The sequence below is a fragment of the Histomonas meleagridis genome (assembly GCF_020186115.1).
Source record: "Histomonas meleagridis strain 2922-C6/04-10x chromosome Unknown scaffold_61, whole genome shotgun sequence".
Lineage (NCBI taxonomy): Eukaryota > Parabasalia > Tritrichomonadida > Dientamoebidae > Histomonas > Histomonas meleagridis.
The window spans coordinates 2262086-2279455 of record NW_027150931.1 but is presented as its reverse complement, the minus strand read 5'-3'; the positions used below and the strand labels follow the sequence as shown (position 1 = coordinate 2279455).

The window sequence follows — 17370 nt, the reverse complement described above, 5'->3', positions numbered from 1 at the left end:
TTCATTAAACCATTGTTACTGACTTCAACACATGTAATACCATCAGATGCATAAACAAATGAACCTGAATTAGAACTTTTGATCATTTGAACATCTTTGATACCAATCTCTTGTTTGATTAATAAAGTTCGAATTGATATTCGAATAACATAATCTGATTTTTGGAGATATAAATAAGCTTTGCTAGCAAAACATGAAAAGTTTGAATCATTCCGATTAACTAATTCTTGAATAATAACACTATTTTGTTGATGTAAACATGAGGTATTTGATAATGAAAAATAATATATGCGAATTCCACTGACAAAGAAGAGAAATTCGCCATTGCTGGTTATTGTGTTGACATAATAACTGCTCGTTAAATGCACATTTTTGAATTGCGTCCATTGATCAGTATAAAAACTTGGTATTGGTGGTGTAAGTGCTGGTAATGGTGAAAAGCTTCTGAAAAAATCTTCCAGCGACCTTGCATTTTGATCGCCTTTGATGTTTTTAAATAAATTACTATTTTTATATAGCTTTGGCAGAAGTTCAACAGCTTTGAAAATTTGGCCACAAGATTGTGCGGAGATATTGAGAAAATCAAACGTGTTTCTTAACCGAGAATTTTGATAAACAGAATTAATGGAATAACAAATTTCACGACATTGACCATAGAAAACATACTGTTGAAAACGTTGCTCAATATCATCATTTGCTCTATCTGGTTTAACAGATGCATGAATCATAATGTTAAGGAATTTTTGAACGTCTGTTATGTGCTCATAACAATTAAAAAATAAATTATTAACGACTGCCGAAGAAACATATAACACATTATGCTTGGTCAAAGACTTTTCACCGCATGGCATTAGTTGAGCAATGTAAAATTCTGACCAAAATTTAGGATCTGCAAAATCATCAAAATTAACTTCGTCACCATCCATAAATGTTTCAACGTCTTTGATTGGATCCATTGAAGCGAATGGTTTTGCAACTATAGTTCCCGCAGCACCCATTTGTTGTGATTTATTGTAAACTACACAAAAATCGAGATTAACATATGACAAATTTCGTGTAATTGAACTCTAAACGTTTTTCGATTCTTTGTGGTTATTTTTCTAAAAAAAATTGTTCATTTTATAATATTAGATCATATTAATCAAATTAACTTATAATGGCCTTCAGTCTTTTAATTAATAGATAAATATTATTTTGTACAGATAAATTTTTGAATTTGACTTTATAAAAATTTTCATTTGAAATGATGGTTTATATTCATATGTTGAATTTGTATAATATACAAAAATGAAGGAATAATTCACTACCCAACTCCCACTTTTTGATATAAGTTTCTTTTCAGAAGAAAAAACGATCATGCTTAAAAAAGTAATAAAAAAAATTTACTTGCCAAACCAAATACAAAATCTTTGCTCTGCATTATTGCTATATATACCGTCACATCAACCATATGACAAAATATTTTGTGTGTAAAGGAATTTCTCGAGGAATGTACATATAAACTATTCAAATGATTAATCATTTGACTATAGTCCACTCAAATATCGGCGGCTGGAATGGTTCCCATTAAAAACTAAAATGAAAGGAAATATGAATGAAAATTTATTAGTTAAATATAATTTTTATTAAATTACATATAATTAAACGCCATTTTTTTTATTTGAAGTATTCGATTAATTCATCTTCATCTTCAGTTATAATTGATGAAAAGCTGAAGTCTATTGAGTCTTCATCAACAAAGTATGAATCATTTGTGAGTTTGATAATTGTTCTTCTTAAATCACCTGCTTCTGAATGAATTGCTTCTAAAATTGTTGGAATGGATTTTTTTCGATTAAAAAAATAGTAAATTTTTAAAACAACTTCATACTTGGGATCACTTGATACCACTTTAGCATTTTGTATTTCCCCAAAATTAAAAATTTTAGCTTGTTTTCCATGATTTGGCTGTTCTTTCTTTTTTACATTACTTCTTTTCTTTCTCGGCAGCACCTCGCTTTTTTTGGACTGTTTTTCTGTTTTAGGTTTTGATTTTTTTCGGATCGGTTTGGAATCATTTTCTTGAAACTCTGTAATTTCTTTAAAAGGCAAATCATCATTTTCTTCTTGCTTTTGCTTTTTGCGTTTACGTGTGGCTTTTTTTATTGGAGAACCATGTGAAATTTTGATTTTTTTATCATCATTAGTAGGAATTAACGGTGGTAAATCGTCAGCATTCATGACTTCAATAGGGTCATCACTCATGTCCATTATGGCTTGAGTGATTCCAAATTGATTTTTAATGTTTTGTGTTTTTTGGTTGAGAATATCTTCCAATTTAAAAAGTGACATAACATGGAATAATTTTTTTCCTTAAAAATCCCAAACCTGATTAAGAAATAAACAGTAACACAAAGCTTAACTATTTTGTTCTCTATATTATTACATACCTTACGATTGAATTTTAGTATTTGAATTAAATTTATTATGATTTAACTAAAATTAATGAAATCTTGTTCTCATATATGCATTGTTGAATTTTCCTTTATGAGAGTGAATATTAATATGAAATTTTTTATAGTTTATTCATTTTTAAATATCAATATGGGTACATTATATAATGTTATTTCTAATGTTGTTGCATGAAATGCGTAAAAAAAATGAAAATTTGATTATCATTTTAGATTTTTGAAATTACTCGAATTAAAGTTAAAGTAATTGAGGCAATATTTTTGATTATATACAAATGTTAGTTCAAATCTAAGCAATCAAAACAGGTTAATGATTTTATTATTTCTTCGGAGGAAGGTAATTTTGAATTGTTTATGTTGTTTTTGGTTTTACATCACATGTCCGAAATCAGATGAATCAATTAAGTAATCTAGCACAACAAGCAGTAAATGCGATTGTACGTCCTCCTCGAAATACATATAAACTCGATTCTTTACCAATATACCTTAAATCTAACAACGGAATTGAATATATTCGACAGCCAATCAATTTCACAAATCCTCGAAACCAAAAAATAATCGGATCTATATATATTGAGTCAAAACGCGAAATTTTAGATGGTGGTCCGTGTGTAATATTCATGCATGGAAATGCTTCTTCGCAAAGCGAAGGACTTTTTTTAATACCCAATTTATGCAAATACGGTATTTCAGTATTTCTTTATGATTGTGCGGGTTGTGGGGACAGTGGTGGCGAGTATGTTTCTTTGGGATATTACGAATCTAAAGATGTATCATTTTTAATGAAACAATTAATGATTACATTTAATCTTGGTCCTTTTGTTATATGGGGAAGATCTATGGGTGCTATTTCATCCATAATGGCGGATCACTCTCATGTCAAAGGGATTATTGCGGATTCAACATTTTCAACTCTTACAGACCTATGTTACTCTATTGCATCTGATTTTGGTGTTCCAAAGGTCTTCATTCCGCCACTTGTTTGGTGGCTTAAACTCAACATAAAAGATATTGCCGGATTTGATATTGACAGTGTTATTCCAATAGAATATGCCAAACTTCCACGAAGAGCGCCTCTTGTTTTAGGTCATGCCGTGGATGACAAGTTTATACCCTTTATCCAGGGAGAACAAGTTTTTAATGCATATTCAAATAAAGATAAGCAATTCATAAAGTTCGATGGAGGCCATAATGGTAATCGTCCATCGCTATGGTACAACACGTGCTTCAAGTTCGTATTTAGAGTTCTTGGAGTCGATGCAATTAATTTCAGAAGATCAAAATATTTCGGATTACAACCAATCACTCACTTTAACTCTTATCAGGAAATGGTCGACTTTGCAGAGAAAAACGGTGGTGAAGAAAGGGCTTTAATGCTTCTGACATCACAATCTAAACTTGAGTATGAATACTCAGATGGAAGCGGAGACGAAAATTAGATTACCTGTTATTAATGTTTGTAGAAATAAACATATTTTTAGTTGTTAATTATTGTTTTTAGAATAATATATTTCACAAAAAAATTTCTTTATGAGCCTAAATCTAAAAAAAAAAGTTTTTAAAAAAGTTGTTTCAGAGAGAAGCTGAAAAAACTAATTAAAAATGAATAAATTATTTTTTTCGAAGTGACAAAAGAATTCGAATCCTAATTTGGTCATGTCACGCCTGAACCGAAACCGGAATTTCGCTATCAAAAAAAAAAAGATAATTCACTGAAATAAAATTTTATTCTTACAAAAAGTTCGTTCGCTTTTTCTGGTTCTTGCAAGTGCAATGCACAAAAAACGCGTTTTGATCCCATGAAAGAATATATATAAAGGAAAGAACTGGCAAAGAGTTTACTTTAGTGTGTGTTTTATCTATTGTTGATTTATATCACTTACAACATCCTGTTTTAGTCTTCTTTGGAACTTCTTTGAGATCAACACCTTTTTCTTCAGCAGCAGGTTCAATTTTGTTGTTCATAATATAAGTTATTAGCTCAGTGACTGCTTGTTCGATGTTTGTTCCCTCACGAGCACTTGTTGGGAAAAAGCCAATAAATCCGTTTGCCTTGACAAACTCATCCATTTCTTCTTGCGACTTAACCCATTTGCCATCCTTGCACATATCTATTTTGTTTCCAAGAAGCATACATGGAATTGGCTTTCCTTCTGAAGTAAAAACTTTTGAATCAATATCTTTCTTCCACTCGGTAACTGCTTCGAGAGTAGGTAACCTGGTAACATCAAACACAACAAAAGCTGCGAAGGCTTCTTGATAATATACATGTGTCATATTTCCATATCGCTCTTGACCAGCAATATCCCATAATTGAATGTCTATTTTTGTACTTTGGTCCCATACATATTCTTTGTTTGCGAAATCAACACCAATTGTTGTTTTATAAAACTCTGAAAAGAAGCCTTGAACATACTGACGAATAAGAGAAGTTTTACCTGTGCCCATTTCACCGACAACAAGTATTTTAAGGATCTTCTTGACCTCGGAGTTTGATTGGCTAAGATCAACCATCTATCGATTCAACTGCCTATTTTTCACTAACTTTTGTTGATTAATTTCTATGAGATTATTCTAAATTTTGAATGGTGGTCATTTAAAATTTAATCTATTAATATTTCATTCGCTATCTATTGAAATTTTATCTCGTGATGAAAAATAGGTGAGATTATCTTAATATTCAATAATTTTTAAATATGAAATAATAATTTGTCTTATATGTCCTTATTTTCCTGTTTTTTCTTTCAAAAAAGTTAATTTATAAAAAAACCGCCATGATTCCCCAGTTTGTCATGACAAATAAACCGAATAGCGGATTTTAATTCTTTGAAGATTATCATCAACCTTAAAGAATTAATGATATGAGTATTAAATTTGTTCCATATTCCTTCCAGAAATGCGTTCTTTTCTATTTTAATTATTTTTTGTATTCATAATTTTTTTAAGATCTAAAACATTTTTTGAAATATTTACTATATATAAATATAAATAGATATAATAAAAATATAACACTTAATTATTTATTTAAAATATTATTTCTAAGCATCAAAAGCTTTGCTGCTATTAAAAACAAAAATAATATATAAAAAAAATTCCAACAAATAAAGAAAGAAACATTTACTAACAGATTGCGATTTCTATTTGAGCAATATTTTTGCAGATCTAATTTTACACTCATTTCTTGTATGTCTATTTGGTGGCAAAGGCAGTGATCGAGATTCTTTTGTCCTCAAAGAAAGTCCACCAAACTTCGGAAATATTTTCCTTTTAATGTCTGCTAATGGTTCGAAAGTTATGTACTCTTCTTTGTTCTTTCTCAAAATGAGAACCGCCGCTTTATTCTGTTGATCGCAATAATTCGATGCGCTAAAAACTGTAATAACTTTGTTGTGATGTTGAAATCGAATTCCTTCTTTAACGCTGGTATGCCCACGTATAATTAAATGGAGATGATTCTGTTTAAGAAACTTATTTGTAACATCTTCGCCAAAAAAAACTCCATTACCACGTTTTGATACCTTAAAACCAGTCCCTTTGTCAAGTGGATCTGACCATAGTATGTCATCTGCAAGACCACCATATAATTGATTAAGTGGTCGAGCAATATTATCAAAATTTTCGAGTGTTTTAAGTTCTGGACCAATGCCACCATGTACACAAAGAATGTTGTTGTTAACTAAAGCACCTATTGGAAGAAAACTAAAACATTCAATTAATTTTTGAAAGAGAACATCATTGCCATATACTTTTAAAATTTCGTCATGAAGACCCTTGGTTCTGGAAATTGATTCAAACTCGTGATTACCTCTGATAAGATAAACTGAATTTGGATATTCAGCTTTAAGTGCTAAAAGAAGCATAATTGTTTCAATTGAGAAATTTCCTCGATCTACATAATCGCCAAGAAAAATATAATTATGTTTTTTCGGTCCTCCGCATTTTTTGATAATTCTAATTAAATCTGGTAAATGACCATGTAAATCACCAACAACTCTGAATTCTCCTTCAAGTCGAAGTAGGGTACTTTCTTTGGCAAATAATGTCGTACAATAAGAACATATATCTAATAAAGAATTTAATGGAAGTGGTTCAAAAGCAAGTTCTTCCATATCTTCAATGCTCTGTGTGAGGATCCATTTGAACCATTTAAAAACTGGCCTCAGGAATTGCCTGATTTCTTTTTCCATTGATGAATTGGTAGCTTTGAGTGGAGCAATTACTTCGGTTAACGTAAAACTGATTGAATTTTCAATTGCAATTTTTTTTCTCCAAAACAAAGAAAATTAAAAAAATAAAAATAATAAAAATAAAAACTTTTTAGGCATAAAACAACATTTGTTTTATTTATTTAAATAAATGCTAATAAATTTTATGAAGTTTTCTTAAATTAAAAACTTTTTTTTATTTACATCAGATAAGCAATTTTCAAATTTAAAACTACTGATAAATATATTTCTAAAAATTAGAGTCAAGCATTCATGTGTTTTAGCCAATGATGGTATCATTTAAGAAAATGGTTGGACTTAAGCTTCAAGTATTGAAATGAGCGGTATCTGTAACCGCTTCTTGCTCACAAATAAAAACGATCAAATTAAAAAGCGACAGCATTGAAATTGACACTTCACTTTTTCTTTATGAAAGCATCAACTTACGTTCAAAGGCTCAATGAAGCTTGCAACTATGTTAAAGACCGAATTAAAGATAGGCCAGATATAGGAATTATCCTTGGTAGTGGTCTTGGAAGTTATGGCGATGTCCTTGTAAATTCTATCCGTATTCCATACAGTGAAATCCCACAAATGCTTGATACCACAGTTCCAGGTCACTTCGGTTGCCTTATCTATGGTCTCGTTGGTGATCGCAAAGTTCTTTGTCTTTCTGGTCGTTCTCATCAATATGAAGGACTTGCTCCACATGAAGTTCAATTTGCAATACGTCTTCTTGCAATGTGTGGTTGCAAGCTTTGCATTCTTACCAATGCTGCTGGTACACGTGATCCTGATCTTAATCCAGGAGATCTTACCCCAATTGTTGATCACATGAATACTACACATCGTGGTTACACCGAAGAACCTCTTTGTTTCAAAGACTTTAATCATCTTATCCAAGCTGATATGTATGATGCAGCTGCTACTGAAGTAGCTAAACAAGTTGCCGAAGAAATGCATCTTCAAACAAAAGGATGTGTTTACATGTACAACTTTGGTCCTACATATGAAACATCAGCTGAAGTTGAAGGACAATTCAAAGTTGGTGCCACTAACTTTGGTATGTCAACAGTCCCTGAAGTTGTTGCAATGAAAGAATTAGGTGTTCCAGTCTTTGCCATGTCATTTGTTACCAACAAGGCCGCTGGTGTTGACGGTGTCAAATTATCACATGAAGATGTCACAATTGCAGCCAAAGCTGGTGAACCAAACATGCGCGCCTTAATCTCCGAAGTCATTAAGCGCACTCCACTCAAAGAATTCCCAATTCCAGTTATCGAAGGAGATGATCATAACATCAATATGGCCATTCCAGAATCATTTGTCACTGATAAAGAAATTGATGAATACGCCAAACAATTTGGAAAGACAAAGATTGATGGTCTTGTTGTTCTTGGCGCATGTCATGAACTTAAAGACTTCGAAGTCAAAGTTACAATTGACTGCAATGAATTACCCAACTTCCCAATATTACAACACACCTCCTTGAAACTTAACATTGGTATCTTAAATGGAAAACAATTATTTGTTGTTAACGGTCTCCGCAATTTGACAGGTTTACAAGAACATGAATTATATTATTTAATCAAACTAGCTAAACGTCTTGGAGCTAAATCATATATCCAAACATTCCAAGCTGGTGCATTTGGTGAAAAAGGATTAGCAGTTGTTACTGATGTTATTCCATTCTTTGAACATCCAACAGTCATACCCGAAATCTGCAAGTGTCCAATCGAATCTCCAGAAGCAAGCATCAAGAACAAGTCAATTCTTGCGTCATTCCATGGACCTGAATTCCCAACGCAAAGTGATGCCAAGCATTTACAAATGTGTGGTGCTACACATATTACATTAGGTACAGTCAAAGGTTTGATGATGGCCCGTAAGATTGGATTACAAGCGCAAGGATTTGTTGATGGTGCATATAATGCAATTCTTACCTCTAATGATAACATTGAAGCCATTTTATCATCATGTCGCTCAAAGTCTGATGAAATTTCACAAGCAATCAAAACAACAATTAGCAAATTCCCAGGAACAAGTGCAGGTGCTACACCATCCTTCAATGCCACTGACAAGAAGGCCATACAATGGAATGATACTCCATCACGTAAGCAAAATCAACAAGAAGATCCAGAAGAAGTTAATGCAATTGCTGAAGCATTACCAGATGTTGAAGATGTATTATTATTCAAGAAAGAGTTTAAGTTCTATAATGATCTTAAATCTAAATTACCAAATGTTGTAGAAGTTAAAGGACTTAAGTTAAATCATGGAGAGTTATTCGGTAAGAAAGTAATGATTGCAGTCGCTACACGTGCTTTAGTTCGTGCAATCGCACAAAAGAAAATACAAATTATTGCGATCAACGCTGCAATAGCAACAAATCCTCAATTAACTGATAGATTCGTAACAATTAGTGATCACATTAACATTACCGGAATTTATGCTTTAATCGGTAGAAACAAATTCGGCGATAGATTCCCCGATATGACACAATTATATGAACCTGTTAAGGGCTTAAAGCCTTTGATACAATTTAATGTACCTGATACAAGAGAAGTCACAAAGGCTTATAGACATATGATGGAAATTTATGGCGCTGGAGTCGCATCCGATTTCGGTGCTGAGCAAGCGACAATCAATAGACACTCAGGCGGTAAAGTCTTCAAGCAAATTTCGGTTCTTGTAAATTGCTTAAATGAGCCGTGGACAATAGACGACGAAGTGCTCAAGAATGCTCTTTGAGTAAAATGAATTAAGTTATGAAATTGTTTTATGCAAAACGACTTATTAAGCAAATTTTTGGAAAGTGTTAAATTTTTCATTAGTTAAATCACTTTGTTTGCTCAATATATTCATAATTAGATATATAAATATCGAATATTTTAATATATTCATAATTAAATATATAAATATCGAATATTTTAATATATTCATAATTAGATATAAATATCGAATATTTTAATATATTCATAATTAGATATAAATATCGAATATTTTCAACGCATTTGTCATTAGAAAAGTGTTAGTGTTTAAATATGATTTACAGTGTATTAGTTTTTATTATATTAGAGAAAAAGTTTGTCCATGGATTCATTGTAATGGTCATCACCAACTTGTGATTGGGTTTCTGTCTCCTTTGTAAAATCTTGCTTATTCTTTTTTGTTCGTTTATAAATTATTATTGAAACTATGGCTATTATGATAATGACTGCTACAGCAACACACACAGAAATAATAATAATTGAATTATTGTTTTCCTGTGCTTCGTTTGATTTTATATCATTTGTTATTAATTCATCAGAAGATAAACTTGTAAGCGCTTTAGAAAATGTACTTAATTCTGAATACGTGCTTGACTGCTTTAGTGTATTACTTTGCGTATATGTATTCGACTTAGAAAATGTAGTGCTTTGTGAATATGTATTTGACTGTGTAAATAGATGTGATGCAGCGAATGTATTACTTTGTGAAAATATATTGCTTTTAGAAAATGTATTACTGTGTGTAAATGTATTTGAATATGTATTTGACATTGTAAATGTAAGAGTTGGTAATGAAATACACCCTTGAACAATGCCTCCTTTTAATACACCTAAACGACCAAATTTATTCCCTTTATAAAAAGAATATGTCATAACATTCGATGCTTGAATATATTGGAATGCACCATTATTAATTGATGGTGAAATTTCTCCATAAAAGTAAATGCATTTTAAATTAGAACAATAATTAAATGCTTCTGAATCAATATTCAATAAACCAGTACCAATTATCAAAGTTTTTAATGAAGAACATGATGAAAATGCAGAAATTCCTATTGATTGAAGAGAATTTGGTATTTCTAAGTTTTGAATAGAACACTGATAAAATACCAAAGCTCCAATCGTTTTTATGTTATCTCCAAGATTTATCTCACATAAAGATGTACAAACATAAAATGATGCTTGATCAATTATTGAAATCATATTACTTAAGTTAACAGAAACAAGTGCATCCCAATAATTGAACGAATTCTTTGGAATTTCAGTAATACCTTCACCAAAAATTAAATGTACTGTTGTGCTTTTATATTGTGTGATTGATTGTAAATCGCTTGAATGATTAATGAAGAGTGTTTGATTATCATAATATGCCATTGGGTAAGAATTTTGAAGAAGGAATATAAATACAAATGCATTTGTTATTTTCGTTAAAATTAGCGAAAATGAAAATTGATTTTTTATAATCATTGATCTCATGTAAGTGTTAAGTGATTTAATAAAAAGCAATGGACGGGCCAAGGAAAAATATCGCATTTAAAGAGAGTACAAGAAACTTGAAAAAAAAAAATAATCTCAACCACCATTTCACACCCAGCGTCAAACAGTATTCAATTCAACAAGTTTTCTCTGAAAAAAAATTTTTGTGAAATAATCTGTTTTTGATTGAATATTCAATATAATATTTATCACAGCTGAAATTTCAATTGCAGTGTCAACTTTCGTTACATGAGGCAAAAATAATATAAATACTCTATTATCGTCACCGCTAACGCTATTAAAAAATCTACAGAAAATATAATATTTTTGAGTTTTTAAATGGGAAGAAATTTCACTAATTTGTGATCAATAAAAATCTACTGTAAAATTATTTGTAAATTTTATTTTTTTTGATTTTTTAAATTCGTATACTTATCACTCGTTAAATCTATTATAAATTATAGCAAATGAACTATAATCATCCAATGTTGGATGATAAAAATGCACATCAATTCATGTTTATTTACTCATGTTTTCTTTTGATCATTAGATGAAATTTGTTTAATTGATTTACACATTTTTCTTTTTTGCTTTTTAAATTTGTTTTTGTTTCTATCTTCTCTGTACATTCAGATATTCCATTAAAAAAAATTCATGTTTAATGGTGCAAATGGCATTCGCATACTGATAAAAAATTAATTCATTACAAGTTTTAACAATTAAACATTTTATTTATTTAGGCAAAAATTTAACAAATTTTTCTGTATTTTTCAAGTGTTGTATCAAATCAGATTCATATGTAATCAACGAAATCATTGTATTTGTATTAATAATTTTGTTTTTTCCTGAGTTGATTATATTCATTTCCAACAATTGATTTATGATCATGATCAAATAGTTTGATCTCACGTCATTAATTTCAGTTGCTTTTGCAATTACAGCTGCTCTTGATATAATATCTCTAATAGACAACTGCGTTTTTTGTACCTTTTTTGATTGCACCAAGAAAGCAACTAAAACCAATTTTTGTAATTCCGACAAATTCATCAAAATATTATTCGCCTTCACTGAATCGACTTGATTAATTGCTTTCTTAATATCGACAGTCTTCACTTTCTGATCATTCTTTTTCCTCATATCAATAGCTCTTTTACATACTTCGAGTGCTTTTCTTGCGTCACCTCCATTTCGTGTTAGTAACTGCGAACATAATTGAATCGCAGCTGGTTCAAACACTTTTAAGTCTCCAACACGCGAATTAATAATTGTGGAAAGTTCATTTGCTTTGTATGCAAAGAATTTAACTGATGTATGTCCCATTCTTGAAGCTATTTTAGGCTTTAATCGGGTTTCAAGATCCATTAAGTTAGCAACTGCAATGACAACAAACTTTGCTTTAGGAAGTGATGCCCATTCAAGTAAACAATAAAGTTCATTTTGTTGTTGCGTTAATAAAACATCAATTTCATCAACAAGTAAAATGATATAAAACGGTGATGTCTCAGTAGTAAACATTTCATTAAGTGCCTTTTGTGCTGACGTTGGTCCAAGCTTTTCATCAGTAAGTAAAAGCCATAGTTCCGAAAAGAGTTCTCGTGTGGATTCAAGTCTAAGACAATTAAGTTCATAAAATTGGAAATTCCCAATTTTGCCATGAAGTTGTTCAGATGATAGTTGACGCATAACTTCACGAACTACAAGAGTTTTACCGGTTCCAGGCACACCAGAAAGATATAGACAACCTCCAAGGCCATCGCGCTTAATAAAGCCTTCAATGTAACCTTTGACTTTACGGATTTCATTCTCACGACCAGCAACTGATTTAACAAAGTTAAGTTGAAGGCGTGCACGAGCTAGGTCAAATGGCGTGTTACCTTCAAATGTTTCAACAGTATAATCTGCATTTTGCATTAACCTGTGAAGGGTTGAAAGAGCAACAAATTCGTTGCGTGGCGTAATAAAGCCTCTATTACAAAAGAATTCGTTGGTGAGAGGTTCTGATTTTTTGTTGGCATTTTCTCCTAGTTGTGCTGGATTATCATAAATTATTGCTTTAGCTTTAACCGAATCAACTGGAACTATGTCAGTGGCCTCTGTTTGAAGAAGTTCACGAAGAAGAAGATATTGGCTATTTGATTTATCAAGTTCTTCATAACGATGATACCAATTAACTTTCATAAGCATTTTCTTATCCTTGTCTTCAAACATAGAAAGGACTTTACATACATACGTGAAAGGGCCGTCTGAAAGTAATAAAACAGAATCTCCAACATTTATTGTCATGTCATCAACTTCTGCTACTGTGTGATATATGTTACCATCAACACCAGGTTTTCCTTCGTCAAGAAACTTTGGTTCTGGAAATTCTGATATTAGAAGTTGTTGCATTTGGAGGTGATATGAACGTTTAATATTATTTTGGAGCACCCCGATTCGAAAAAGTTTAAAAATATTAAAAACTTTTTTATCTCATTACATAATACATTTACAACATTAAAAGACAATGCTAGCTTTATTAGTTGCTTATCAAATAAATCAAACATTTTTGATACATTAAAATATGATTTATCATTTAAGATAAGAAATGAAAAAAAAGTAATTTCATGTTAAACTCAATATTAAACTATTCAATTAGTTTAATTTTTAATTAGAAATAACATGAAATTATTTCAATAAAAAATGAATAATCTTTTAATTATTATTAAAAAACAAAAGTTATATGAAGTAAAGTTTCGCTTTCATCAGGCGTTATGTTTCCAGTTGCTCAATCTTCAAAAATTTCATTTTAATCATAAACGAAGGTGCAAGAAAAAATAGTCGATAAACCACCACTGTAATTTCTCAATTTTTACTTTTTCTGATGAACTTTTCTATTTTTGAAAGCTTTTTCATTTTTGATAAAAACAAAAAAAAATTTCAGAGGGTCTGCTTCAATTGAAATGAGCGACTCCTCATCGAGTAGCCCGCCTAAACAGGCAACATCACCACATGGTTCCTCAAGCAGGAAGTCTATTAAAAGACTTAGTTCCGAAATAAAAGAATTGAAGGAACAATTAAAACAACAAGAGGGATTGAAGCAAGAGATTGAAGCACTTCGTGAATCAATCCGAAATCAAAACCAAGTAATCGAACAATTAAGGGAAGAGAAAGATAAACAAATTCAAGAGTTAACAAACGCAATTCAGCAAAAATCAGAAAGTCATGGTCATAGAAGGAGTTCTAAAGCACGTTCTTCTGATGTCACTGAAACAACCATCCAAATTACACAACTTAGAGAAATGGTAGAAACTCTTAAAGCTGATTTGGAAAATTCAAAAGCAAATCAACTCACAGAAAGTCCTCGTACACCTAAAAAGAAATCTCGTGCACATCGTAAATCCAAAGGAGATATATCCAAGCTTGATATTGAACAAGCAGGTTCAAATCTTGTTCCTACAGATGATACAGCCTCAGCCAATGGTGAAATCCCAGACCTTAAGCCAGACGTCGAAAAGCTTCAAGAAGAATTCACCAAATTCAAATCCGAACTTGATCAGACAATCCAAGATATCTTAAATAACAATCGCCAACAAGAAGAAATCATCAAAGAAGTCAAAGAAGAAATCAAAGGAATTGGAAAAGACACCTCACAACCATCCACCAACAAATCAGTAGATGTTCCAATGGCAACAGATCAAATGGAACGCTATGAAGACTTAATTTCCACTGTCCAAGAACATGATCAACTTCTTGTTAAACAAGGCAATCTTATTACCCAACAAAAGGATGAGCTTTCAGTACAACGCGATTTAATTGAAAAGAAATTCACATCACATGTCCAACGAATGAAAACACTTGAGAAAATGATAGAATCACTGAACAATGCAATACAAGCATTGCGGAATGAACTTAAGGCATTACAAAAGCGAATTGCCGATAACAAAGATGTTGAACAAATTAAAGAACAACTCAAATCGATTGGTGAGATTTATTCCAAGTTACAAAACATCGAAAATAACATTAATATAATCAATGGAAAACTTGATGAGAAAGGCGATAAAGAAGACATTGAGAAATTACAAAAGAAGTCCAAGAAACGTAAGGAAGAGAACAAGAAACGTAAAGAAGAAATTGATGAACTTCAAAAGAAACTTAAAGAATTACAACAAAACATTAATGGAATTAAAGAACAATCCGAATTAGACTCAAAGACAATGAAAGATCAAATCAGAACATTAGCTACGAAAACAGCACAAGAACAAAATGATGATAAACCAGAAGCATCACCAGTTGTGATGATGGATATGGAAGAATTAAAGAACAAAGTTGAACAATTAGAGAAAGATAAGAAAGTAACAAATGAAAAGATTAAAGAATTTGAAGATAAACTTGAAAATATTAAAGATATCAATGATGATATGAATAAGATTAAAGATAAAGTTAATGAAAACAAAGATAAGATTGAAGAAATTGAAAAGATTAAAGATCAAATTAATGAAATTAATGATAAAATTGACGACATTGATAAAATTAAAGAAAAGGTCGATGATATTAAGGATAAAGTTGATGAAATTGATAAGGTGAAAAATAAAGTCGACGATATTAAAGATAAAATTGAAGCAATCGAAAGTATTAAAGATGTTATAGATGACATTAAAGATAAAATAGGCGACTTCGATGAGCTCAAAATTATCGTCGAAGAGTTCGATGATAGAGTTGAAAATGTTCCGAAGATTAAATATATTATACAGGAAATCGAAAAGATTAAAATTAGAATCGAAGAAATAGAAAAGGTCAAAGTTAACATTCAAGAAGTCGAAAAGATAATAATAAGAATCGAAGAGATCGAAAAGATTAAAGAATATGTTAAAGAGATCGAGAAAATTAAGGAATATGTTAAAGAGATAGAGAAAATTAAGGAATATGTTAAAGAAATCGAGAAAATCAAAGAATATGTTAAAGAGATAGAGAAAATCAAAGAATATGTTAAAGAAATCGAAGTAATTAAAGTTAAAGTTGAGGAAATCGAGAAAATCAAAGTTAACATTAAAGAATTCGAAGAACTTAAAGTTAAAATTGAGGAATATGATAAACTTAAAGTCAAGATCGAAGAAATCGAGAAAATCAAAGTCGACATTGAAGAGTTCGAAAAACTCAAAGTTAAGATCGAAGAATATGATAAAGTTAAAACTAAAGTCGAAGAAATCGAGAAACTCAAAGTTAACATTGAAGAATATGATAAACTCAAAGTTAAAGTTGAAGAAGTTGAAAAGGTGAAACTTGATATCGAAGAATTCGATAAGCTTAAATCTAAAGTTGAAGAATATGATAAACTTAAAGTTAAGATCGACGAAGTAGAGAAAATCAAAGTCGACATCGAAGAATTCGAAAAGCTTAAGGAAAATGTCGCAAGCATCGAAAACATTAAAGAGATCGAAAAGATCGTCGAAAAGATCGAAGAACTTGAAAGACTTAAAGAAAAACTCGAGGGCATCGAGAACATTAAGGAGATCGAAAAGGTATTAGAGAAGATCGACGACATGGAGAAGATCAAGAACAAAGTCAAAAAGCTTAAGGACAGATACAAAGAGCTCAAAGAGAAGCTCGACGACATCGAAAGCATCAAAGACAGAGCAGTCGAAATCGACGCGCTCAGAAACGAGTGCAAAGAGCTCAAAGACAAAGCAGAAGAAATCGAGAAGATCAAAGATGACTACAAAGAGCTCAAAGACAAACTCGAAGACAAAGTCGACGAGATCGACACCATCAAAGCGAATATTGTCACGATCACCGGCCAGCTCAGCAGCAGCAGCCAGAAGGCGGAGGCTCCGGCCGAGGAACTCATTGAGCTCAAGTCCAAGCTTACTGCGCTACAAGCGAAACTCGAAAGCGACAACAAATCGCGCGGCAGCAGTAGCAGCAGCAGTGATAGCGAAGATGAGAACGAAGCCAAAATTAAGGACAAGTCGAAAGACAATTTGTATGAATCGCTCACACATAAAATCGATGAAATTTCTGGAGCACTTCATCAGCAAAGTGACGAACTGAACAAAGTCAATGACACAATCAAAGACATATTGACAACGAACGATAAAATGCAAAAAGAGATCGAATCAGAGAAATCGGAAAATTCGAAACAATTTAAGGAGATTAACTTAAAGATAATGAAAATCGCAGAGAATAACAAAGAGAAAGAAAGCAGCAGCAGCAGCGATAGCGAACCGGAAATCGTTTCGAGAGACATCGAACTCGAAGGAGAACAATTTACGTTCTCTGACTCAAGCGATGGAAAAGATAAAGAAGAGAAAGTCAGCGATAAAAAGAAGAAGAAAGTGAAGAACGAAATGGTGCAACAAGTGTTGAACGGCGAGGAAACATTGCAAAACGATTTTAATATCTTCTTTGCATTGAGTTTCGCAGTGCTTTTGTATTTTTTGGTTTCTGATGTCCTTGTTTGAGTACTTGGATAAAGCATTCAAAGTAATAATT

General features: G+C 31.5%; 6 protein-coding genes across 6 annotated transcripts; 3 read left to right on the top strand and 3 right to left on the bottom strand.

Annotated features, from left to right (window-relative positions):
• Nucleotides 1-2842: 2842 nt before the first annotated feature.
• GO595_010719 (Clan SC, family S9, unassigned serine peptidase) lies at nucleotides 2843-3889 on the top strand (the record flags this gene model as incomplete). The annotated part of the gene is made up of 1 exon (XM_067913429.1): nucleotides 2843-3889. One exon carries the CDS (start codon nucleotides 2843-2845, stop codon nucleotides 3887-3889), a length of 1047 nt encoding a protein of 348 aa, XP_067769457.1.
• A 436-nt stretch (nucleotides 3890-4325) lies between these two features.
• On the bottom strand, nucleotides 4326-4964 carry GO595_010718 (Ras family protein; the record flags this gene model as incomplete). The annotated part of the gene is made up of 1 exon (XM_067913428.1): nucleotides 4326-4964. One exon carries the CDS (start codon nucleotides 4962-4964, stop codon nucleotides 4326-4328), a length of 639 nt encoding a protein of 212 aa, XP_067769456.1.
• Nucleotides 4965-5587: 623 nt separating this feature from the next.
• Nucleotides 5588-6559, bottom strand: GO595_010717 (Ser/Thr protein phosphatase; the record flags this gene model as incomplete). Its single annotated transcript, XM_067913427.1, has 1 exon — nucleotides 5588-6559. The coding sequence occupies one exon, from the start codon at nucleotides 6557-6559 to the stop codon at nucleotides 5588-5590; it is 972 nt and encodes a 323-aa protein (XP_067769455.1).
• Nucleotides 6560-7084: 525 nt separating this feature from the next.
• GO595_010716 (purine-nucleoside phosphorylase) lies at nucleotides 7085-9406 on the top strand (the record flags this gene model as incomplete). The annotated part of the gene is made up of 1 exon (XM_067913426.1): nucleotides 7085-9406. One exon carries the CDS (start codon nucleotides 7085-7087, stop codon nucleotides 9404-9406), a length of 2322 nt encoding a protein of 773 aa, XP_067769454.1.
• A 2228-nt stretch (nucleotides 9407-11634) lies between these two features.
• On the bottom strand, nucleotides 11635-13290 carry GO595_010715 (P-loop containing nucleoside triphosphate hydrolase protein; the record flags this gene model as incomplete). The annotated part of the gene is made up of 1 exon (XM_067913425.1): nucleotides 11635-13290. One exon carries the CDS (start codon nucleotides 13288-13290, stop codon nucleotides 11635-11637), a length of 1656 nt encoding a protein of 551 aa, XP_067769453.1.
• A 551-nt stretch (nucleotides 13291-13841) lies between these two features.
• On the top strand, nucleotides 13842-17339 carry GO595_010714 (GRIP and coiled-coil domain-containing protein 2; the record flags this gene model as incomplete). Its single annotated transcript, XM_067913423.1, has 1 exon — nucleotides 13842-17339. One exon carries the CDS (start codon nucleotides 13842-13844, stop codon nucleotides 17337-17339), a length of 3498 nt encoding a protein of 1165 aa, XP_067769452.1.
• Nucleotides 17340-17370: the final 31 nt, after the last annotated feature.